At 39.3% G+C, this 26,307-nt stretch overlaps 1 protein-coding gene across 9 annotated transcripts in view; it reads left to right on the forward strand.

The window, feature by feature from the left end:
* Positions 1 to 26,307, forward strand: part of REPS2 (RALBP1 associated Eps domain containing 2) — a gene marked incomplete at both ends in the record, with an annotated part of 213,101 nt that overhangs the window by 164,707 nt on the left and 22,087 nt on the right. For all 9 annotated transcript variants that reach the window (XM_080910746.1, XM_080910748.1, XM_080910752.1 and 6 more), the window contains one exon: positions 25,851 to 25,934. In XM_080910746.1, coding sequence (XP_080766872.1) covers positions 25,851 to 25,934 — 84 coding nt within the window. The remainder of the gene's footprint in view (positions 1 to 25,850; positions 25,935 to 26,307) is intronic.

The raw sequence follows: 26,307 nt of genomic DNA on the forward strand, positions 1-26,307 counted from the left end.
ATACTGTCAACCTAGCCTTCTGACAGTGGCGGATGAGGCTGTAGAACCTAGAGATCCTACTATTGCCACTTCTCTAAACCAGCATAATTTTAACTACATTCTAAATACTTACCCCTTTACCCACAGATAAGTATAATTTTCACCCTCTTCAAAGAAACTCTCCCCATCGTCCTTCTCCTCCTCCTTTTTTTTTTTTTAACAGCAGAGAGACACATTGGTCAAATGCAGATTCTGACTGTGTGATGTCTAGTCCTAATGGATACATCTACAGTACAACTTCCCACACTAATTAAGGTTGGGTTAAGAGTGAGGAATGGGGAGAAGGAAGATTGTGAGAGCCAGAGGACCAGTATATCTGCTGCATGGTAGTATTTTCTTTATATAGCAGGGAAGCTATACCCTTGAAATCTCACCAATATGTCTGCCTAAACAAGACCTGAAAAATAATAGCACCAGTAGACGTACCAACATGATGTCATGGGTGGGGGAAATCTCACATGGGACTATTCCTAGATGAAGCACTGCAGAGAGAGGGAGGTCGGAAGGGGGGAAGAGGAGAGGGGGAGACAGACAGATACAGAAAGTCAGAAAAAGAGAGACAGACACAGAGAGACACAGAGATAGTCACTGATTGAACTGATTGATTAAGTCTTCTCCAGTGATAATCCTCCTAATAGATTATTCAGTCCTGAGTGCTTGGCTCTAAACACAGGGACACATGAGCAATACTAAAGGAACTTAGCACATTGTATTTATACCCCCCCCCGCCTCTCTGTGTGTGTGTGTGTGTGTGTGTGTGTGTGTGTGTACATGCATTTGTGATAATAAGAGGCCCTGGGTTTGAAAATGAGTGGGCATGAGAGGAGTTAGAAGGAGGAGAGGAAGAGAGAACGTTTCATATAAAACTTTAAAAAATTTAAAAGATGGATCTTTTATTTATGAGAAACTTAAATTATTCTGAAGCAAATTTACAAAATTTGTCACCTAAGATGCCACTTTTCATTTTCTTCCCAAGTGTGACTGTTTTGTGCCCCAATGTAGGCCAGCAGTATGTTAATGAGTATTTCAGTGATCAAGGAAAGAAGATGTAAACCAAAGATTTATCTTTATCCAGGATGATTCTGAATAACTGTTAAAAGGGCTACTATGTAACTCCATGACCTTGGAGGAACTGTATAAATTATGCCCTTGGACATATTTCTTCTTCTGCAAAATGAGATGATTCAATAGGTTGGGTCCTAGTATAGAGGCCTCTGAGTCTGTGTTGCATTAAATATGTAGATGAGAAGTCATCAGGCACAGTGGAGGACAGGATGGCTTAAGCTCTCACCTGCTCTGTGCACCTTTGGCCCTGGACATGCTGTAAGAGAAACAGATCTGTGTTCTGTTAAGCATTTGGTGGTATAGCATATAGGAATTGGTAGAAGCTTAAAGTAGTTGTTGTGGCAGGGAAAATGCAGTTTTAGGAAAAATATATTTTGTAATCTAGATAAGATATCTAGAATTTTAAAACATCATTTGGAACTTTGGAGAATGAAATGACTGTTGGATGCTGCTTTAAGAGAGCACACTCCCAGGAAGGAGACATTGTGTGATCACCTAATTGCAATAATTCTAGCAGTTGTCAGGTTCAAATAAACAGTTTTCCAAAACAGGTTACCTAGTTGTTATCCACTTCTCTGGATAGGCAAACACTTAGCACCCTCACTCTTAAATGCTATTTTTTTCCTATGGTCAGAATTATAGACTGTAGGTTATTCTCTCTCATCCTTAGAATGCATCAACTCCTTTTTATCACTGAAGAGTCCACCTCCAATCTAGTTTTGGTTCCTTTGGAGTGATTTTGCCTTTTCTCTGGAGGAGCTTTTAAAACTGTAGTCTCCATGTTCTGTTTCAATGTCACTGTGATATGACTAGTCATAGATTTAAATTTATGCCAGGTGACAGTGTACATTTTTCATGTAGAAAAATCATGTGTTTAATTTTAGAGCACGCTAATCTGTATGTCCATGGGTTTTGCTTTTCAAATTAAATTGAATGTTTTCGAGATGCATCCATTTTCTTAAGAATTTTGTTAGGCCATTGCCTCTGATAGCTGAGTAGTACTCCATTGTGTAAACATACCACGATTTTTGTATTCATTCATCTTCTGAAGGACATCTGGGCTCTTTCCAGCTTCTGGCTATTATGAATAGAGCTGCTATGAACATTGTGGTGCATGTATCTTTGTTGTGTATTAAAGTGTCTCTGGGGTAAATGCCCAGAAGTGGAACAGCTGGGTCTTCAGGTAGTACTATGTCCATTTTTCTGAGGAACCACCAGACTGATTTCCAGAGTGGTTGTATCAGTTTACAGCCCCACCAACAGTGGAGAAGTGTTCCTCTTTCTCCACATCCTCGCCAGCATCTGCTGTCATCTGAGTTTTGTGCCAATCTGATTGGTGTGAGGTGGAATCTCAGGGTTGTTTTGATTTGCATTTCCCTGATGGCTAAGGATGTGGAGCACTTCCTCAGATGTTTCGCGGCCATTCGGTGTTCCTCAACTGAAAACGTTTTGTTTAGCTCTGTACCCCATTTTTTAATAGGGTTATTTGATTCTCTGGTGTCTAGCTCTTTGAGTTCTTTGTACACCTTGGATATTAGGCCTCTATCTGATGTGCTGTTGGTAAAGATCTTTTCCCATTCTGTTGGCTGCCGTTTTGTTTTCATGACAGTGTCCTTAGCCTTACAGAAACTTTGCAATCTCATTAAGTCCCATTTGTCAATCTTTGACATTAGAGCTTGAGCCATTGGTGTTCTGTTTAGGAAATTTTCTCCTGTGCCTATGTGTTCTAAGGTTTTCCCTACTTTCTCTTCTAATAGTGGACATTCTTATCACCTTTTGATTAACAGACCTGTAGTTGAGTGGTGATGTAAAGCAAATTCTTTTCTTTCCATCTAAATTTTATTTCTAACACTTTCTCTAGACACTTTGTCAAGCTCTCCTTGTCTACAGAAGTCTCTGTCACCTACCAGCTATGAGGATATAAATAGCTCATTTCCAACTGCTAACCCTCAACTTTCTTTATGATAAAGTTACAATGAAATGATACACAAAAGCCAAAACATAAAGGTGTTCACATTAAGTGTACTTAGGATAAACTCAGGAGTAAGCAAAAGTCACAACTTAGTAAGCCAAACTAAGGTTTCTCATGTGGATAGGCAGCTGCACATTTGTGTACAGCACAATGACATGGATTAAAATCCCTTGAATGGACAACAAGTTCTGTGGGTAGAAATGCTTGCTTCACAAGTATGATGACCTAAGTTCATTTACTCAGTGAAACCTATGGTGGAAGAGCAGAACTAACCCCCCTCCCCCAGACACACACACCATGGCTTATGTGCACCCACACTCACACATAATAATAATAATAATAATAATAATAATAATAATAATAATGATAATGATAATGATAATGATAATAGTAAATAAATAAATAAAAACATTTCCACGTATGGCAGGGAAATGATACTACGTTCATCCCTTGAGGCAAGAGGCTACTACAATGGTTCTTTACTACCAATAGTGCTACAAAACTGGGAGAGAGTCTGAGAAAATGCTAGCTGTACACTTAGGTGTACAATGGTAAACAAATACACAGTCCCTGACTTAACGATGGTTTAAGTTAGGAATTGTCAAGTTTATAAGTGTTCAAAAACAGTCCAGCAACCATTTTGTTTTTCACTTTCAGTACAAAAATCTAAATTATATGAGATACTCAACAGGTTTGTGCTAAATGTGTTGGAGCCCCTGTAGCCTAATATAGGCGTTCTGAACATATATCAGATAGGTTAGGCTAAGTTATAATGCAAAACAGGTCAAAAGTATTAAATTTAGTTTTAATTTATACTATTTTCAACTTAGAATGAGTTTATGTGGATATAAGTCTTGTGATAAATGAAAGAACATTTGTATATCACAGCATGGAATTTAGATAAGCCACCATCTAGGACCATCTTTGAGAACTCTTGATAGATAAAGGTGTTATACCTCAAGTCTAAGAACTGGGTGCACATTGAAGGCCACAGGTATGGGTTTGTGATAACCTATACCTGTGGCCTTCTTTTCTTCTGCAGTGCTAGAAAGAAAGCACTCAGAGAACTAAGAACATTGGACAGAGGTCAGGGGCTCTTATGGAAAAAGAGAAGGAAGGACTGAAGGCCCTGAAGGGGTTAGGAACTCCACAGGAACACCAATAGAGTCAACTAGGCTGGACTCTCAGAGTCTGAACCACCAACCCTATACCATACACAAGCTAGACTTAGGCTCCCTGGTACATATGTAGCAGACATGCAGCTCAGTCTTCACGTGAGTCCCCCAACAACTAGAACAGGGGCTGTCCCTAAAGCTGTTGCCTGTCTGTGTTATCTGTTCTTAACAGGGCTACCTTGACTGACTTCAGTGGGAGAGGACGTGCCTAACCTGGCAGAGACTTAATGCAGCAGGGTTGGGGGATATCTGGGGGGCGTATTCTCTCTGAGGAAAAGGAGAGAAGAGGAAAGGGGAAAAGGATGGTGGGAGGGGGTGACTGGAAATGTGAAGAGCAATTGGAATGTAAAATAATTTAACTAATTAAAGAAAATTTAAACTCAAAACTGAAAATAAACCCTCAAGACATAATCCAAAGCAGAAAAGACAAATTCTAATATTAACACAAAGATGATTAGCAAAACACAAAGCACATTTCACTTGTGATAAAAGTTAAAACAGAACAAATTTAAAATGCACAGTTTTGCCTACAACACTCCCAGATAAGAGTAAGTAACTTGGGAAAGAAAAATAAAAGCACAGGTTATGGTACAGAGACAGGCAGGTAGATCAATGGAATAGAATCAAAGACCCAGAAATGAACCCACACACTTATGGTCACTTGATCTTTGACAAAGGAGCTAAAAACATTCAATTTATTTTTTAACTTTATTTTAAAAAACAAAGATAAATGTACATCTGAAACAATGACTTAACCAAATTCTTAAGAAAATGGCTGCATCTAGAGAATATCATCCTGAGTGAAGTAACCCAGTCACAAAAGAACAGACATAATATGCAGTCACTGATAATTGGATACTAACTCCAGAAAGTTCAGAACACCCAGAAATAACTCACAGACTATATCAAGTTCAAGAAAAACAAAGGCCAAAAAAAAAAAAAAAAATGAAAATGAAAAACCATTATGCTTAATCTTTACACACCAGGAAAACTTTGACTATTTCCTGGTTACATCTTATTTTACATGTACTTTATGCTCATTGTAACTAGTAAGATTTTAATGCACACTATCAAACCTTTAAAAAATCAAGTACTGACAAAAATGTATTCATATACTTTTATGCAAAAATGCTTTTAAAATCTGTATATTTATCTTTGTTTTTAAAAATAAAGTTGTTCAATTAAAAAAAAAAACAAAGAGAGGAAAATGAGTGGGATTTAGATGGGTCAAGAGCAAGCAGGATCTCAAATCTTCAAGACATTCAAACTCTTCCTGTCCCTGTTTCTGCTTGACTTGACCCACAAGCTGCATTTTTGTAATCCCAGCCCATCCATGCATAATTAGAACTTTCCCAAAATAAAAAGAATTCAGCTTTTGTGTCATTAAAAAAAAAAAAAAAAAAAGAATTTCCAGTACCTGTTGCTACCATCATATTCCAAATGTGAAGTTTTTTTTTTTTTTTTTTTAACCTTTATCTAAAATGCTTACAGTGCCATTCTGCCCCTCCAAAACTTCTAATGCAGGTCTGTGGTCCATATTTATGGTAGCAAAAGGTCAGATGTAACCTTTATTGTGCTTTCAAAAGGGAACAAAAGATACAACTTTTGTATGATAAAGAGATGTTTGTGTGCACATAGAATTGATTTGAGAAGTCTACTCACCATAGAGAACCTGTGAACTTCCTTAGTGCTTTACAGATGCTAATCCATTCCATGCTTCTAATGGGTGTGCTATGGGCTCCATTGCTAGCTTCATTTTGAAGATAAGTGAACTAAGGCTCAGAGAACTCAGGAAGTTTGTGCAAGGTCACCCAGAGCAGGGCTATCACAAAGCTGTGATTCTAAGTCTGCTGCCTATCCCAAGTACCAGCTTTCGTTGTGATGCTATATAGTGTGCATTAGCTATTTTTCTGTTGCTGTGATAAAATACCCTGACCAGAAGCATCTAGGGACAAAAGAGTTAATTTTAGCTTCTGATTCTAGAGGGTTAGGGTCCGTAATAGTGGGGGAAGGCATGGGGAAGACATAGTGGCAAAAGCAGGAAGCTGTCTGATTGTATTTTTGTCCTTGCAGAGGGAGTGGAAAGGGATGGTAAGAGGGAGGGAGGGAAGGAGGGAGAGAGAAAGAGACCAGGAAGCGGGGCAAAGCTGTAAACCCTCAAAGCCCACTCCAATGACATACTTCCTCTAGCAAGGTTCGACCTTCTGAACCTTCCCAAACAGACTCCAACTGGGGACTAAGTGTTTAAATACTTGAGCCTATGTGAGGCATTTCTCATTCAAACCACTCATGAATCCATGTCTCAAGAGTTGTTGTTGTTTTTTTTTTTACACCCAACCAGGCACATCAGGAATATATTTTATTTTTAAAAATCATTTTTAATTGAAGCACCTCTATCCCACTACTAGTGACTTTTTTATTACCCCCCCTCCATTATGCTTCTTATATTGTGTTATGTAAAGCTTACTTTTCTGGCATGCTTTTTTTTTCCTTTTTACTCCCATCTGTTTGTATAGTAACTTCATCAAATTTTAATGGAATGGACTGACTATAGGACCATACTTCGCTAAGAATTATAGGAGCAGGAAGCTACGTGTAGCTCCTTCACAGTTCATTGCTTTCAAAAGGCAGCCAGGTCCAATCCATCTAATGTGTAGTTTTACATGGTACCTTTATGTAACTATTCTATCCTATGTACCTCTTTTAAACCCATCTCCTCATGCTTCACTGATAAGGACTATAGGCAGCCACTGTTTTCTTTTTGAGTAATAAGATAGCTTACCTTTCCCCATGGGGGATGAGTTATAGTTGATATCTAGGTTCCTGAAGTCTTTGTTTCTCTTTTATTCATTTGCCTTCTTTATCACCAGATAGTGACAGAAAACAGGAAGCAGTCCCAGATGAACTCTGGTTTTAATGGGTATTGATAGTAGAGGACAGTAGGGTTTGAGCTCAGGGATGCAGTCAGAGAAAGTAACTAAGAACATGGGCTTTGAATCGATGTCTTACTGGCTTTGAGACTTTGGGCAAGGTAGGTACTTAGTGTTTTCCTGCCTCAATTTCATCATCTTAGAAATGAGTATCTATTAATAGGAGTATCTATTTTTAGAACTAAAATAGTGACAAATCTATAGGTCACTTAGTGTCTGACATATGACCATCTATACAGTCAATAAGAGGTGTTATAATTAGTATCACTCTATGAAAATGAAGCAGAAGGGATGAGATCTGGTAGAAAAACACAGGAAACTCAGGATAGCCAGAGTGGCCACAGGCCCAGAATGAGGGCTGGCATAGAGCATATGACCACTTGTAAGAGAATTAGTTTATTATTTTTTCTTTTTTGTTGGTAATTGGTAGGGTCAAACCCAGGGCTTCACACATGCTAAAGCAGTGATTTACCCTTGTTTTTGTTTTGTTTCTACTTATTTTTTGAGGCAGAGCCTCATTATGTAGTTGAAGCAGACCTCCAACTTGTGATCTTCCTGCCTCAGTCTCCCTGGTGCTGGGATTCCAGGTGCTAGCAGCACATCTACATTTAAATCACTTTCTTATTCATGTCTGTGATCTTCTATGAGCTCCTCTTCTGCCTGTACCATTCCCAGGTCCAGAGCATCACCAGGTACCAGTTTCTACTCAGAATAGAAATGGGAAGGAGGAGAATCTCTTGGCAAGAAGCATGTATAGGTCATCTTTCTGCAAGCTTCCTTCATGGAAGAACACAAATCCAAAGAGAATTCTAACATAAGTGAAACTAAGGCAAATGAGATGAATGAGTGCAGAGTAGGAGCCTGCCTGTCCTTTCAGTATTTGACCCTCCAGGCTCCCAAATCAGTGATCATTATCTCTGTGTGTATGATTCATAGATTTCTTTTGCACCGTCTTGCCAACTTTACCAGAAAAACTCTTGATTCTTTTATTCAACTGGCAGCTTCAAAGGCATGCTGTCCTGAAAAAGAGGTAAACCGAAGAACACAGGATGAAACAGGTGTTCTTCTCAACTCCTCCCAAAGTGCCTCACTCTGCTGTCAAACCAGTAACATGTTGCTACCCCCCAGTTTCTGAAGGATTCTAGAGATGCCTCAGTTTTTGGTCTTCAGTGCTATTAGCCTTGGTAATACTCTAGTTTTACTATCATGCTGATCATAGGCAGAGTGAGAAAGAAATGTGCATTGTCAGCTTTCTGGTAGCAACTTGATGTGTGCTGGAGCTTCATTTGTCTCTGAATCCTTTCTAGGGGTTCTTTACAGGAGGAAACACAAGAATCCACTCCATTGGGATCACATTATCTATTTTAATTTATGGTCCTGTACATCTGCTAAACTGGAGCAGCACCTTTGGAGTTCCTTGCTGTGAAACTATCTTATGCCACTAGGTGGCACTTTAGGGACATTGCAGGAAATTGGCTCCACAGGATTTATGTTTTCAAGTTTTTATTGGGCCTAGAGCCACAGGCAGAGCCAGCACACAGCTATCAGGAATCTTGGCCTGCCCACAGAGAGCTGAGCACCCAGAGGAGACACAGGAGCACTCACCCTCCTGAGCCCACAGGCCTCCATCTGCACCCAGGGCTAGAGCTGGCCCATCACCATTGGAACTCACAGCCTGCCATAGAGAATGTAACACCCAGGACTAATCTTCTTGAGCCCACAGGTCACAGACACACAGTAGAGAAAAGCTCCATTCAGAGACAAGATCAACTAACATCAAATATAAGAAGATGCCAAGAGGCAAGCACAAGAATCTAAGCAACAGAAACCAAGACAACCTGGCAACATCAAAACCCAGCTCTCCCACCACAGCAAGTAGTGTATATCCCAACATACCATAAAAACAAGAGTTGGACTTAAAATCGTGCTTCATGTTGATTATTGAGGCCCTTAAGAAGCACATGAATAACTCCCTTAAAGAAATATAGGAGAACACAGATAAACAAGTATAAGCCCTTAGAAAAACACAGGAAAACATAAGCAAACAGATGAAGGAATTGAACAAAACCATCTGGGATCCAAAAATGGACACGGAAACAATAAAGAAAACACAAAGGGAGACAACCCTGGAGACAGAAAACTTAGGAAACAGATCAGGAGTCATAGATAGAAGCATTACCAACAAAATACAAGAGATGAAAAGAGAATCTCAGGGGCAGAAGATACCATAGAAAATATTGATACAACAGTCACAGAAAATGTAAAAATTAAAAAGCTCCTAACCCAAAACATCCAGGAAATCCAGGACACAATGAGAAGACCAAACCTAAGGATAATAGGTGTAGAAGGGATAAAAGACTCCCAACTGAAAGGCCCACTAAATATCTTCAAAAAATCATCGAAGAAACCTTCCCTACCCTTAAGAATGAGATGACCATGAGCATAAAAGAAGCCTACAGAACTCCAAATAGATTGGACCAGAAAAGAAACTCCTCCTGACACATAATAGTCAAAACACTAAATGTTCAAAACAGAGAAAGTATACAGAAGCAGTAAGGGGAAAAGGACAAGTAACATATAAAGGCAAACCAATCAGAATTATACCAGACTTATCAATAGAGACTGAAAGCTAGAAGATCCTGGACAGACATCACGCAGACTCTAAGAGAGCACAAATTCCAGCCTAGGTTACTATATCTAGCAAAACTTTCAGTTATTATAGATGGAGAAACCAAGAAAATCCAGGACTAGACTAAATTTGCATAATATCTGTCCATGAATCCAGCCCTACAAAGGATAATGAATGGAAAACTCCAACACAAGGAGGAAAACTACACCCAAGGAAAAGCAAGGAAATAATGCTTTTGCAACAAACACCAAAGAAAAAAGGCACACAAACATAAATCTACCTCTAACAACAAAAATAACAGGAAACAACAATCATTATTCTATAATATCTGTTAATATTAGTGGACTCAATTTCCCAATAAAAAGACATAGACTATCAGACTCAATACGTTGACAGGATCCCACATTTTTCTGCATACAGGAAACTCATCTCAACAACAAAGACAGGCCACCTACATTTGATAGAGGGCTGGTATCCAATATATACAGAGAACTCAAGAAGTTAGACTCTAGAGAATCAAGTAATCCTATTAAAAATGGGGTACAACAAATTCTCAACTGAGGAATATCAAATGGCTGAAAAGCACCTAAAGAAATGCCCAACATCCCTAGTCATCAGGGAATGTAAATCAAAACAACCCTCAGATTCTACCTCACACCAGGCAGGATAGCTAATATCAAAAACTCAGGTGACAGCAGATGCTGGCAAGGATGTGGAGAAAGAGGAACACTCCTCTATTGTTGGTGGGGTTGTAAGCTGGTACAACCACTCTGGAAATCAGTCTGGTGGTTCCTCAGAAAATTGGGCATAGTACTACCTGAGGACCCAGCTATACCACTCCTGGACATATATCCAAAAGATGCTCCAACATCTAACAAGGACACATGTTCCGCCATGTTCATAGCAGCCTTATTTATAATAGCCAGAAGCTGGAAAGAACCCAGATGTCCTTCAGAAGATGAATGGATACAGAAATTGTGGTACATTTACACAATGGAGTACTACTCAGTTATTAAAACAATGACTTCATGAAATTCCTAGGCAAATGGATGACACTTGAAGCTATCATCCTGAATGAAGTAACACAGTCACAAAACACTCATGGTATACACTCCCTGATAAGCGGATACTGGCCCAAAAAGCTCGGAATACACAAGAAACATTTCACAGGTATTATGAAGGTCAAAGAGAAGGAAGGCCAGAAGGTGGATGCCTCAGTTCTTCTTAGAATATAGAACAAAACACTCATGGGAAGAAATAATAGGGAAAATAGAGGAGCAGGGAGTTGAGTAAAAGCGCTGATCTGGGAGAGAGTATTTGGGAGAGGGAGCACCTTCATTGAGGCAATGGGAGAGGAAAGGGAGTTGGGATTGTAGGAAAGGGGATAACATCTGAAATGTAAATATCGAAAAATATCCAATAAAAATAAAAATAAATAAAGTTTTTATTGATATATATATATATACATATATATACATATATTGAAAGATCTACACTGACTATACAGACCAATCAATTTTGAAAAGGCAAATGAATATGTACATGTTATATGCGCACAAATCAAGAAGTGGAATGTTATCAGCACTTCAGAAGTATTGTTCTATACTTATTTCTTATTTTTAGGATTGGCGTTGTTGTGACTTCTAATAGCATAGATTACCTCTATGTTTCTACTTTGTATGTATGTTGAGTTGTGTAGTGTGTATTTTTGTCTGGCTGTTATTGCTTAAGTGATATTTGAAATACAATATGTGATCATTGCTGTATAGTATTCTACTATATATACAAATATTTTAGCTTGCTCTTGTTGATAGATATTGGGTATCTTTCAGAGTTTGGCAATGAAAAGTAATACTACTCTATACCATCATGTCTAAGCTGTTGAGTGGATATATTTTTATTTATTTTAGGACTAAAGCATAGAATGTTATAGATTGTAAGCTAGACATATCTTCAGCTTTCATAAATACTATAAACAAGTTTACAAGGTGTTAGTACAGGGATACTTAATTAGTGTCCTTCCATTTCCACTTGTTCATTCCCCCTTTTCCAGATTTATTTATTTTCGACTTTTTGAGATGGGGTCTCAGTATGTAGCTCTGGGTGGCCAGAAACTTGCTATGTAAATCAGGTTGGCTTTGAACTCACAAAGATCCACCTGCATTTATCTTTTGAGTGCTAGGATTAAAGACATGCTTCAGCATGCCTAGCCACATTTATTTATTTTATTTTATGTATATTGATGTTTCTTGCATATATGTCTGTGCACCACATGTGTGCCTGGTGCCTATAAAGGTCAAAAGAAGATACTGAGTCCCCTGGAACTAAAGTTATAAATGGTTGTGAGCTTCTCATGTACGTGCTAGGAATCTAACTCAGATACTCTGCAAGAGCAACAAATGTTCCTAATTGCTGAGTTATCTCTCCACCCCCTCACTTGCAGTGTCATAGGTGCTAACTTACTTTATGGCAGTATCCCAATTTTTAGTTTTTCTTTCTCTTCTTTTCCTTTAATTTCCTTTCCTTTTCCTTTCCTCTCCTTTCCTTTCCTTTTCCCCTTCCCCTCCCTTTCCTTCTCTTCCCGTCTTCCTTCCCTCCCCTCTTCCCTTCCCTCCCCTCTTCCCTTCCCTCTTCCCTTCCCCCTTCTTTTCCTTTTTCTTTCTCTTCACTTTTCCTTTATTTTCCTCTCTTTTTGTAGTTCCTTGTTGTCAAACTATTTTTAACTTATATTTTAAAGTCCTATTTCTCTCATAGCTTACCAAGTTTATCCAGAAAGGGCTTTGTTAACCCCAAGTTTGGATATTTGTAATAGCTTGACTGTGAACTAAATGTAGTTAGAGAAGATACTATTCTACTACTCCATACTCAGAGACAGCCATGGGGAGAATCAAAGAGGTTTTCTCAAGGCCTTATTATGAGATGCCTTTGAATTGGGGGCCTGTTTGGGCATGCAAGAGGATTGTATAAGGTATCTTTATTCAACTTACTCATGGAGAACTCAACTCTCAGAAGAAGCCTGCTTTAGACATTGTGTCCTTGGTGTCTCCCATGTTGGATTGATGTGCTGCAAGGAAGGGGTTCTTCAGAGGTGCTCAATGCAGACTGGCTGGGTTTAAAACAATTGTTATTTTTTGTAACTTCTCCCATCCTATACTGATAGAAATAATATCCAGTGGCACAGATTTAGGTTGCAGATAGTTCATCACTTTTACTCTAAACTGGAGCCAGCATGTTCTCACTGTTGGTTTCCACCTGTTCCACAAGGGAGAAAATGTCCCTTGCATTGAATTAGCTGCTGTTTACAATGACAGAAACTGTGCCTAAGAAATCAATTACACCTCTAGTCCTAATTATAGCAGTTTCTGCTGTTATTGAGCAGTCATTATGTAATTGTGCTTAGCATTCTGGACAGATATTCTCCTTAATCCTCATACTGCTGTGAATTAGATAGATTATCCTCATTTTGCTAATGAAAAGAATTACAGCTAGAGAGGTTAAGTATGCACCTAGTAAGGCCACAGACTAGATTTGACTGCATAGTGTATACCAAGTTCCTGCTGTGATCCCAGTTGCCTTTTGATCAGTGTTGAGTTTGTTGCTGTCTCATTCCATTTGTTGGTTACAACACCCCTTGTTTGATGGCTCATAGGTTTTGCACTGTGTAAATGATAACAAAACAAGGTACATATTATGCTTTCAAGGAGATTACAGTTCACTTATATTTCTCTATTTTGCATGTGATTGGGTTGTGGATTGTAGTAAACAGTCTTGAAGAGAATAGACTTCTTAGGAAGCTCTGGACACTGGTTGAAGAAAAACAGGGTTTGCTGTAGCTAGGATGCTGCTGGCTGTTGATTCTACATCTTCTGACTAGGTTTTGTCACATGGCTTTGTGGAAGGACCTTGTTGAGCACAGATGTGGTCAGGTGAAAAATCAGACATTCATTTACATATAGGATGCCAAGATGATGCTGCAATCCCCAGACACTTGCTACAGGATTGTCCTTGTATTTATCTAGAATTTAGCTGTTGCTTCTGGAATCAAGAAGATTAAACAAAGCTTGACTTTTTTTCTTTTTAAAAAATATTTTCATTTTATGTGCATTAATATTTTGCCTTCATGTATATCTGTGTAAGGATGTCAGATGTTGGAGTTACAAACATGAGCTGCCATGTGGGTGCTGGGAATTGAACCTGGGTGGTCTTGTGGAAGAGCAGTCAGTGCTCTTAACCACTGAGCCATTTTTCCAGCCCTGAGTTTCTTTTTCTAACCCATATGGGTATGGATATTACAAAAATTTCAAAGTCACCAATTATTCATACCTTGGCAGAGTTCTGCAGTTAAACTTAAAAAATGGATATTTTTGTTTCAAAATCAAATTTTAAACTAAATCTTGCTAATATGCATTTATAGTTTTATGACTTACTCTCCCATTCTATAAATAAGTAGCTGAGCAAACAGTCTAGTCAAACCTTTCAAGAGTAAATACCTGTGGCTCAGTCCTGACCAACATCTCAGAGACCTGATTTTCTCATCTCTTAAATAAAGAATTTGGAGAGAACCTGGGGCACAGGCCTGGTGAGGTTGCACCTTGAGTACCCAGAGTGCAGAGAATGCTTAGTGGTGCTCTCAGAAAAGGTTCCTTTTCAGCCCACAGTAAGGCCTGGGCCTTTGTCAGAGGGAACGAGGGTTTGCCCAGGAAAGACAGTGCTAGAATATCAGCTCCACAGGCTCTTTTACACCTGGACCAGAGGTGAGCCTGACAAATAGGCCCAGGGAGAGCACACCAGGAGTTCTCAGTAAGCAGAGTGCTGTGCTCACTGGAAAAGGGTCTGTATCAGCCTAGAGCATGAGCCAGGTCCCCACCATTAGTACTCAGGACTTGTGGGCAGGGGCTGAGCTCCCAGAACAGACTCACAAAAGCTCCCACACATGAGCCTACAAAGACAGAGCTAAGTCACTGCCACCAGAACTCACTGCTTGCTCACAAAAAGCTGAACACTCAGAAGCAATTTTCTTCCTGAGTCCACAGGCCCTCAGATCCACGAGAGAGACAGGCAGCAGTCACTGACAACAACTCCAAGTATAATCACAGATAACAAGATGGCAAAAGGAAAACAAAAGAACTTAAGCAATGGAAACCAAGAGAACCTGGAAACATCAGAACCCAGCTCTCCCACCAGAGCAAGAAGTGGAATGCCAAACACTCCAGAAAAAGAAGACTCAGACTTGAAATCATACTTCATCATGATGATGGAGATCTTGGAGAAGTGCATGAATAATTCCCTTAAACAATTACAGGAGAGCACACATAAACAAATAGAAGCTCTTTAAAAAAACCCAAAAAAATCACTCAAAGAACTACAGGAAAACAGAACCAAACAGGTGAAGGAATTGAAAATGGAAATAGAAACACTAAAGAAAATAGTCAATCCTGGAGATAGAATATCTAAAAAAGAAATCAGGAGTCACGGATGCAAGCATCACCAACAGACTACAAGAGATGGAAGAGAGAATCTCACTGGCCGAAGATAACACAAAAAACATAGACAAAACAGAGAAGATGCAAAAAGAAAAAAAAAAAAAAAAAAACCCTAACCCCAAATGTCCAGGAGATCCAGGACACAATGAGAAGACCAAATCTAAGGATAATAGGAATAGAAGAGGAAGAAGAATATCAACGAAAAGGCACAGTAAATATCTTCAACAAAATCGTAGAAGAAAACTCCCCTACCCTTAAGAATGAGATGACCACGAGCATAAAAGAAACCTACAGAACCCCAAACAGATTGGACCAGAAAAGAAAATTTTTCCTCACACTTAATAGTCAAAACACCAAGTGTTCAAAACAAAGAATACTAAAAGCAGTAAGGGGAAAAGGACATGTAACATATAAAGGCAGACCTATCAGAATTACACCAGACTTCTCAACAGAGACTGTGAAAGCTAGAAGATCCTGGACAGACATGATACAGACTCTAAGAGAACACAAATGTCAGCCCAGGTTACTATATCCAGCAAAACTCTCAATTACCATAGATGGCGAGACTAAGATATACCAGGACAAAACTAAATTTACACAATATCTGAACACAAATCCAGCCCGGCAAAGAATAATAATAGATGGAAAACTCCAACGCAAGGAAGGAAAATACATCCTAGAAAAAGCAAGAAAATAACTAAGCAAGAAAACAAAAGAAGAAAGAAACACCAACATAATTCTACCTCTAGCAGCAAAAATAGCAGGAAACAACAATCAGTATTCCTTAATATCTGTTAACATAAATGGACTCAATTCCCCAATAAAGAGACATAGACTATCAGACTAGATACATAAACAGAATCCAGCATTTTGCTGCATACAGGAAATTCATCTCAGAGACAGAGACAGACACTATCTCAGAGTAAAAGGGTGGGAAAAAAACTTCCAAGCAAACAGCTCCAAGAAGCAAGCTAGAGTTGCTATTCTAATATCGAATAAAGTAAATTTCCAACCAAAAGTTATCAAAAAAGATAAGGAAGGACACTTTTTACTCATTACAGGAAAAAGTTATCAGGATGAATTCACAATCCTAAACGTATATGCTCCAAATACAAGGGTACTCACATTCATAAAAGAAAACGCAAAGCATATATTGCACCAAACACAATGACAGTGGGAGACTTCAACAGCCCACTCTCATCAATGGACAGATCATGGAAGCAGAAACTGAACAGAGACACAGTGAAACTAGCAGAGGTCATGATCCATACATCTACAGAACATGTCTTTCTAAAACAAAAGAATACACCTTCTTCTAAGCAACTTATGGCACCTTTTCCAAAATTGACCATATATAGTCGGTCATAAAACAAGCCTGAATAGATATAAGAAGATTGAAATACTCCCATGCGTCCTATCAGATCACCATGGACTAAGGGTGATCTTTAATAACAACAAAGACAAAAAACCCACATACACATGGAAGCTGAACAATGCTCTACTAAACAATAGCATTGTCAAAGAAGAAATAAAGAAAGTAAAGATTTTCTAGAATATAATGAAAATGAAAGCACAACATACCCAAACCTATGGGATACAATGAAAGCAGTACTGAGAGGAAAACTCATAGCTCTGGGTGCCTCCAAAAATAAACTGGAGAGAGCATACATACACTAGCAACTTGACAGCACAGTTGAAAGCTCTAGAACAAAAGGAAGCAGATACACCCAAGAGGAGTAGACGGCAAGGAATACTCAAACTCAGAGCAGAAACCAACTAAATATAAACAAAAAGTACCATACAAAGAATCAGTAAAACCAGGAATTGGTTCTTTGAGAAAATTAACAAGATTGATAAACACTTAGCCAGACTAGCTAGAGGGCAAAGAGAGAATATCCAAATTAACAAAATTAGAAATGAAAGGGGAGACATAAATTTCTAGACAGATACCAGATACCAAAGTCAAATCAGGACCAGATAAATCATCTAAACCATTCCATAACACCTAAAGAAATAGAAGAAGCCCTAAAATTCTCCCAAACAAAAAAAGCTCAGGACCAGATGGGTTCAATGCAGAATTCTATGAGACATTTATTGACGACCTAATACTAATACACTCCAAACTATTCCACAAAATAGAGTCAGCTGGAACACTATCCAACTCATTCTTTGAAGCCACAATAACCCTCATTCCTAAACCACACAAAGACCCTACAAGGAAAGATAACTTCAGACCAATCTTCCTTATGAACATTGATGCAAAAATACTCAATAAAATTCTTGCAAACTGAATCCAAGAACACATCAAAACGATTATTCTCCATGACCAAGTAGGCTTCATGCCTGGGATGCAGGGATGGTTCAATATAAAGAAATCTATCAATGTAATCTACCATATAAACAAACTCAAAGTAAAAAACCACATGGTCATCTCACTAAATACTGAGAAAGCATTTGACAAAATTCACCACCCCTTCATGTTAAAAGTCTTGGAAAGAGCAGGAATCTAAGGCCCATACCTATACATAATAAAATCAATATACCGCGAACCAATAGCCAACATCAAACTTAACGGTGAGAAACTTGAAGCAATTCCACTAAAATCAGGGACTCGACAAGGCTGCCCACTCTCTCTCTACCTATTTAACATAGTGCTGGGAGTCCTGGCCAGAGCAATTAAACAACAAAAGGAAATCAAAGGGATACAAATTGGAAAGGAATAAGTAAAAATATCACTCTTTGCCGATGACTTGATAGTGTACTTAAGCGACCCCACAAATTCCACCAGAGAACTCCTACAGCTGATAAACAAGTTCAGCAAAGTGGCTGGATATAAAATTAACTCAAACAAATTAGTAGCCTTCGTATATTCAAAGGACAAACATGCTGAGAAAGAAATTAGGGAAAAGATGCCTTTCACAATAGTCACAAACAATATGAAATACCTTGGTGTGACCCTCACTAAGAAAGTGAAGGACCTGTATGACAAGAACTTCAAATCTCAGAAGATGGAAAGATCTCCTATGCTCATGGTTTGGAAGGATCAACAATGTAAAAACAGCCATCTTACTAAAAGCAATCTACAGATTCAGTGCAATCCCCATCAAAATTCCAACTAAATTCTTCATAGAGTTGAAAAGAGCAATCTTGCAAATTCATCTGGAATAACAAAAAACCTAATATCAAAATCTATTCTCAAGAACAAGAAATCTTCTGTGGGAATCACCATTCCTGAATTCAACCTATATTACAAAGCAGTTGTTTTAAAAACTGCATGGTACTGGTACAGAGATAGACAGGTAGATCAATGGAACAGAATAGAAAATCCAGAAATGAACTTTCACAACATGGACACTTGATTTTTTGGCAAAGGAGCTGAAAACAATTGATGAAAAAAGGACAACCTCTTCAACAAATGGTGTTGGCTCAACTGGCAGTCAGCATGCAAAAGAATGAAAATAGATCCTTCTTATCTCTTTGTACAAAGCTCAAGTGCAAGTGAATTAAAGATCTCCACATAAAACCAGGTACACTGAAACAATTAGAAGAGAAAGTGGGGAAAACCTCATCTTTTTCCTCTCTGCAACTTGTGGTTCAGGATGTAAGCTGTCAGTTATTGCTCCAGTGACATGCCTGCCTTTCTGCTTCTCTACTTTCTGTCATGATGCTCATGGATTCACCCTCTGAAACTGTAAAAAATTCAATTAAATACTTTCTTTTATATGTTGTTCTTGTTCATGATATCTCTTCACAGCAGTAGAAAAGTAACTAAGTACTGTTCATTATTGATGGAAATCAGAGCAGGAACCTGGAGGCAGGAGCTAATTCAGAAACCATAAAGGAGTGCTGCTTTTTGGCTTGCTCTTTCTGGATTTCTTGGCCTCCTTTCAAGTGAAATCAAGAATACTAGCCCATGTTTGGCACCACTCACAATGGGCTGGGTTCTCCCACACCAATCACTAATTAAGAAAATACCCTAAAGGGTTAACTACAGACCCATCTTACCAAGGTATTTTTTTCAATTGGGGCTCCTTCCTCTCAGGTCACTCTAGCTTGTGTCAAGTTGACATAAAACTAGCCAGTACATAGGCCAGCATATTGAAGTCAAATGGCATGTTCTTCATTCCAATAGTCCATATTTGGCGTTCTAAAATCCATACAATATTACTTCTGCTGGATGCTGTTGGGAAGAAAATGAAGCCAGTGAGTCTAGGAAGTGCTGTGGTCAAGCAAAGGCAAGCAGTTTCCTTTTCCTTGTATCATGTCAGAGCACAGAATGCAGATTATGTTCCATGAGGCTTCAAGGAAGAGATGGATGAGGTGTTGCTTTCCAAGCTGATCTTTGTATATTTTCTTTCTATATCAAGGACTGGCAACTATTGTTTATAGACAAGTTTATCCTCCATCATTTTTTTCTAATAAGATTTCTTAGAACACAGTCTATTCCCATTCCTTGCATTTTCTGTGGCTAATAGAGGCTGCCTATTTCCTAAACCTAAAATATTTACTGTGTGTCCCTTTATGGAAAAAGCTTGTATGTCTCTGCTCTAGATAGTTCATGGATTATTCTTCTCTGCATAGCTGTATTAGAGAGATGCTGCCATAGGGAATTATTTTTGTATTTTCTCGCACTCTGTACCTGCTTAATTATATTCAGTTTCTGTATGCCAATAATTTTTCTCTCTTGCTTGGAGCTATTTTATTTCTCAGATATTTACCCATCATTCCAGGTCAAAGCTGGGGATCCTTATCTTTGTTTTTTGTTTCACCTAACTATATTTCATCAGTTACCAAGCATATATATTCAGTTTCTAGTCTAAATAGCTCTCATGACTGCCTGTTCCCGTTCTTGTTCACCTGGTGATTTTATTGTTTATTTTAGTCTCTTAAGATAGGGTCTTGATAGACAGATAGCTTAGACGGTCTCTGACCTTGCAGTTTCCCTAACTCAGGTGTGTATTACCATGCCTGGTTATACATGGTTTACATCATAATCACTGCTTGTCTTGTTTTCTTCTTCTGCATTATAACAGCATTCCCTTTACTCAGTGTGGGTTATATCTAGTCCTTTCCACTCACTGGATCCAGAACAATTTTTTGAAAGTGCACAGCAAATCAGGTCACTCTCTACATAAAGTCTGTCAGTAGATCTAATGCCCGCAGGCTAAGCTTCAAATTCTTAACATTCACATATTTCTGGCTAAAGTCTGGTCAGGAAAATAGGAGACCATACTATTTCTTAACGGAAGAGATGTAATATAAGGGATTGGGAATGTACCAAAAAAGATTAGCTATTTCTATGCTTCTATCTGCTGCAAGGTAGGGAAAAGCATAAAAGTGGGAAATAGTGTCAAATATTCTTTAGGCAGTGCAAGGTCTGTTCCATCCCTGCCAGCATTCTTCTCCCCATATTGTCCCTTTACTCTACCCAAGCTAGATCCCAAATTCTGGGACATTAGAGCACCTTCACCAAAGAAAATCTGGGTCCTCTACAGGAATAGTAAGTGATCGGTCTTTCTTGGCCACTGAACCATCTCACCAGCTTTGTTGCAGTTGTTTTGTTAAATGAACATGATGTGTCTGTTGTACTTCCCGATAAGACACCATGCTTATGGCCATAGATTAGTGCTGCTGTCAGCTTTTGTCAACGAATCTTCATCTTACGTGGAGGGATGGTTAATACAGAGGCTTATAAGTGTTCAAAGTACTGAAAATAAGTGACTGTTGAATGTGCAGCCCTAAATGGGACATGGTTATCAGCCCCTACCAGGCTTATGAAAGATCACAGAAGAGAGGGTGGGAAGACTATAAGAGCTGGAAGAAGTGGAGGACTGGTGTGAGATGTGGACTTCCAGACATGACATGCTCATTGTCCTTCTGAACTCAGAATCTGAATTTGTAATTATCTGCACAAGTTCAGTACACAATTAGTCCCAACAAAATCTGTCACGGAAGGGAGAGGAGTTCGTGAAGATCCACTCCTCCCTTTGCATCTATAGCCAATTAATAGTAACTAGAGGAGGAAGTTATTTTCTTCAGTGTTATAGCCACTAGTAGGGTGCCCACATTCCTGTAAACAACTCTCCTGCCTGTTTATTGGCAAGCAACCCTAATGGAACTCATTGGCTTACCAAAAAGTAAAAGACAACCACACAAAAATTAAAATGAAATAATAGGGAACTCATAAGGCAGAGGAAAGAAACAGTGGGAACGTGAGTGGGACAAGAGAGTATGGCAGGGTAAATATGATCAAACTTATATACACATATATGTATGTAAATTTCATAATGAAACCTGTATGTATAATTCATATAAACTAACAGGTGGCAAAATAAACATGTTATATGTATTATCTATAAATATCTATAAATAAATATTTCAAACGTTAGTGAACTGGCTCTCTGAATCCTGACTGAGCATACATTGTATCTCATGGTACCATGAAGGCAAGACTGCTGTTTGTAAAATCAGTTATAAGCCAAACGTGTGCTTCTTTCATTGGAGTTAAAAGTTGGGCTTCAGTTTATATAATCAAGACTTTTGCACAAGGTTATACTGTTGACATAGTAGAGTTTTTCCCACCACCACTTTCTTAAGTCCACCGAGGAAGAAGCCAGCTACTGAGGCCCTCCTGCCTTTATGGATTATCATTCTTCTAAAACTGATGATTTACAGATGTGTAAAGAAATAGCAAAGGAACCTCTCAGTTTAGGCTGCCACCCAGCTGCTAAGCCTGTCATGAAATGTGAAGCATATGCTATTTTCATAAAGGGAAGCAGAACAGCTTATTGTGATGAAGCAGTTCTGCATGTCTAAATCTCATCTTCAATTTCTCCTACCATAAACTAGTTTTCTTTCCCTGTACCACCTTCTGATATCCCTCTCCAATTCCTCTATCCCATCCTTTGTGGGATTCATTCCTTTGAATACTCAGCATATTAACTCATTTGAAGTCAGTCCTGGGGTAACAAAAGGTGGTAGGGAGGTCCTGAGGTACTTCCGAAGGACACCAATGGCAAGATTCTCTCTGAGCTAATATTAAACTGTCTTCAGCCATAGAGCAAGAAGACCCAGGCCACTGCATATTATTTCAGGAAGGTACATTTTGTAAATGGAAAAGTATCAACTTAGACAAGCCTCCCCACTACCTCCTCAGCTTTCCACCAGATTGCTGCTTATTTTTAGGTATCAATAACAAAGATATTCTACTGATTTTGCTGGGCTCCTAATCCTCATTTATGTTGAAAAGGTCAGTTTGTCATCTCCCTTGGTATTTCCATGAGGAGACTTCACTCATCTCCACAGGGAATCAGTGAAAGATACAACCTGCTTTGTTTTATTTTTAATTTAAAAATGTTATTGGATATTCTCTGTATTTACATTTCAAATGTTATCCCCTTTCCACCCCCATTCCCTCTCCCCCTCCACTTGCTTTCATGAAGGTGCTCCCTCTCCCAGTCACCCCTCTCAATCTCATCACCTTGGCACTGAGAAAATGAGCCTTCACTGGACCAAAGGCCTCTTCTCCCATTGATGCCAGACAATGCTATCCTCTGCTGTATTTGCAACTGGAGTCATGGGTCTCTCCATGTGTGCTCATCGGTTGGGAGTTCCGAAAGGTTTGGTTGGTTGACAATGCTGTTCTCGTGAGGTTGCAAACCCTTTCGGCTATTTCAGTCCTTTCTCTAGCTCTTTCATTGGGGTCTCTGTGTTCAGTACGATGGTTAGCTGCAAGCACCCTCAACTGTATCAGTATGGCTCTGGCAGAGCATCTGAGGAGGCATCCATATCTGGTTCCTGCCAGTAAGCACGTCCTGGCATCAGCCATATTGTTTGGGTTTGGTGACTGCACATGGGGTGGATCCCCACTCTGCCTGCTTTGTAATGGGAAAGAACTGGCAAATCAAAAGGCAGTGTACCTGGACCAGTAATTTCTCCTCTGCTGCCTGCCTGCTATGATTTGTCCTTCTATACCTGTGGTCCCTGCAGAGGCCTGCATGCATAGACTTGGTGCCAGAGCATACACCTTTCAAGTAATAAATTGCAAGTGACAGGCAGGAAGGGACCTCATATTCAAGATGGTCTTCACAATGTGCTGGACCCCGCCCTGTCAATCACTAATTAAAAGACTTGTCTTACATCGGGATCTTATGGAGACATCTCCATCGAGTTTCCTTCCTTTCAGATAACTAGTTTGTGTGTCAAGTTGAAATTAGACTGGCCAGTACAATAGACCTTTGTGAGATTACTTTGGACCTACCTCTCTCCACTTATATATCTCTTGTAGCTCACCATATACTACATCTCACTCAGACCTCAACTGCAATGTCACCTCCTAAGTCTTAACTGTCTTACAAGGATGAGTGCTCCAATAATCCCCACTCTCTGTACCACACTACATTGAAGCATATATTTCTGATTATTTATCTACCTCTTCCACTAGACTGCCAGATGGTTGTAAGTAGAGCTGATCCTTGTTTATCTTTAAATGCCAGCATAGCCAGACAGCAATTGCTGTTTGATAAGTAATGCCTTACAGGAGCAACAGTGAGACCTCTGAGTGCCTGCGGCTGTATTGCACCATGGTAACAAGCCTAGCGTCAGAACTTGAAACCATGGTAACAAGCCTAGCTTTGGAACTCAAAACCTGGCCTCAGACCCTGCTATTTGTATGACCTTTGGATGAGTTTCTTGACTTCTCTAAGTTTGTCATCAGCAGACTGGAGATAATCACTACTTCTTAAGGCTGTGATGATGTGATATAATACTTTATGCAGAACACTTGAGCAAGGTCTGTATGACACATACATAGAATTCAGTTTGTTCTAGAGTCTAATCATAGCATCAGCAGCAGCATAAGTAACACAGCCATCTCTAATGGAAGGGGAAGCTGTGAGAAATAGATGGCACTTGAAACTAGGCATGTCAGATGCTTGTATATAGAGTTAAAAGAGGTAGGGAGTTGTTCAGGATAAAATGTAGGAACAAGGGCTGGGGATATTGCATGAGTGCTTGCCTCACACATATGAAACCTTAGGTTCAATCTCCAGTACTGCAAAATGGATAAATAAATAATGTGGCCAGTGAGGTGGCTTTGTAGGTAAAGGTGATTGTTGACAGACAAGCCTTACAACCTAAGCAGGATCCCTGGAACCCAGATGATGAAAAAGGAGAAGCGGTTCTCACAGAAGGTCCTCTTTGACCTCCATACATGTACCATGGCATACACAAGAAATATATTAATTAATGAAAAATAAGTAAGACGATATTACCTTGGGAAAAAATAAACAGGAAAAATGGGTCAGGAGAACTGAAGGCAGAGAATCCCAAGAAAGTCTACATTTCAGGAATAGGAACAGTCAGAGCAGAAAAGGGAGAGGAGGAATTATAACATGGGGAGCAGAGCTTATCACTTCTCTGCCACCTGAGATCACCAGCGGTGCCACTTTGGAAGGAAGGTGAATGAGGAGAATACTAGAGGCAGCCAGAGTCTACTAACCTCAGCTACCTGGGAGCTAGTCTGTTCAGCAGTAGCAGCATGGGAAAGAAGGCACACTACTGTAGGAGGCTAGAGATGGCCACGCAGGGGCAGAGTGGCAGTTGTTTGCATTACAATCTGAGTTTTTTGCGGCGTGACTTAGTTTTCATGTAAATGAAGGACTGATACCAGCTAAATGTGGAAGGCACTTTGCTTGCTCCTAAGTAGATGTTTTTGTTCATCATGTCTGTATTTTGCATCACTGGTTAATAGCAGCTGAAAGCAAAGTGCTCTACCACAGCTGAAGGCACAAAGCCTTGGGGACACAGGGAACCTTATGTAAGTCCCATTTACCCTGTGTTCCACTTGGCTGTGTTGTATGTCATGAAGTGCTTGGGAGTATCACTCTTCAGTCTGTGCACCTAATAGACAGCCTTTCTAATTACTACAGTCATTACCTCCTTCCCTTAGAAAGGGGAATGGCTATGTTTATTAGAGTGCTTCAGCTTTTAAAAGATTTATGTGTGTATTTGTGTGTGTGTGTGTGTGTGTGTGTATCTGTCTGTCAAATCTAGAAGAGAACATCCAAGCTTTTGGAGCTGGGTTGTTAACTGCCTTGTGTGGGTGCTGAGAATTGAACTTCAGTTCTCTGGAAATGCAACTCTTAACTGCTGAGCCATGTCTCCAGCCCATACAGTGTTTTTTTATTAGGCATTTAATATTAAAACTTATGGGTATTATATGGTACTGATTGTTTTTTGCAGTATTCCTTAAGTCCTTTCCTAACCGTTTCTTGTCTAGTATTTTTAAAATAATTTTTGTAGAGTGTTAGTTTTTAAGAAATCTGCATGTGAAAAATATGAGATATTCATGGTTCTTTTTCTTGATAATGGAAGGAGACATGGAATGTAGTAGCAAGGTCTCTGGTGGAACATTTCCCCAAGGATAACTGCATGTCTGCAGCTTGGTCTAGACCAGTGTGACTTGTTCTCCCTGAGTGACACTTTTCCAAAGTGTTCTTGGTCATATGTATGCACAGTTGGGTTTGTATAAATACCTTTTCTTTGATCTTGTTACAGTCTGAACCAGTGTCTGAAGCTGACTTATACCCTCAACTAAACAGAGCTCCTTCCCAAGCTGCAGAAAGCAGTCCAACAAAGAAGGTAAGAGAGCAGAAAGATGCTGCCATGGTAACATAAAGATCCATGGACTTCTTACAGAAACTTACTTATAAGTTTCCACCAAGATGAATGTAACCAATCCACAGTTCTGAAGTGAGAATTCTTTCTGAAGATTAGGATCCTGAAGGTTCGGGGACTGGGCCATGGTGCTTTGTATTTCTTCAACAATGTTACAACTAAGCATGACTGCCTTGCTTTTGGCAAGATCAAAAATTTTTTTTTGGAAGAGCAGGAGAGATGGCTTTGCATTTTAAGAGTGCTTACTGCTCTTACATAGCTAGAGCCTGGATTCAGTTTCCAGTACCCATGTGGAAGCACATTGCTTTCTGACCTCTGTGCTCATTGTACACAAATG

The sequence above is a fragment of the Micromys minutus genome (genome assembly GCF_963924665.1).
Source record: "Micromys minutus genome assembly, chromosome: X".
NCBI classification, from domain to species: Eukaryota; Metazoa; Chordata; class Mammalia; order Rodentia; family Muridae; genus Micromys; species Micromys minutus.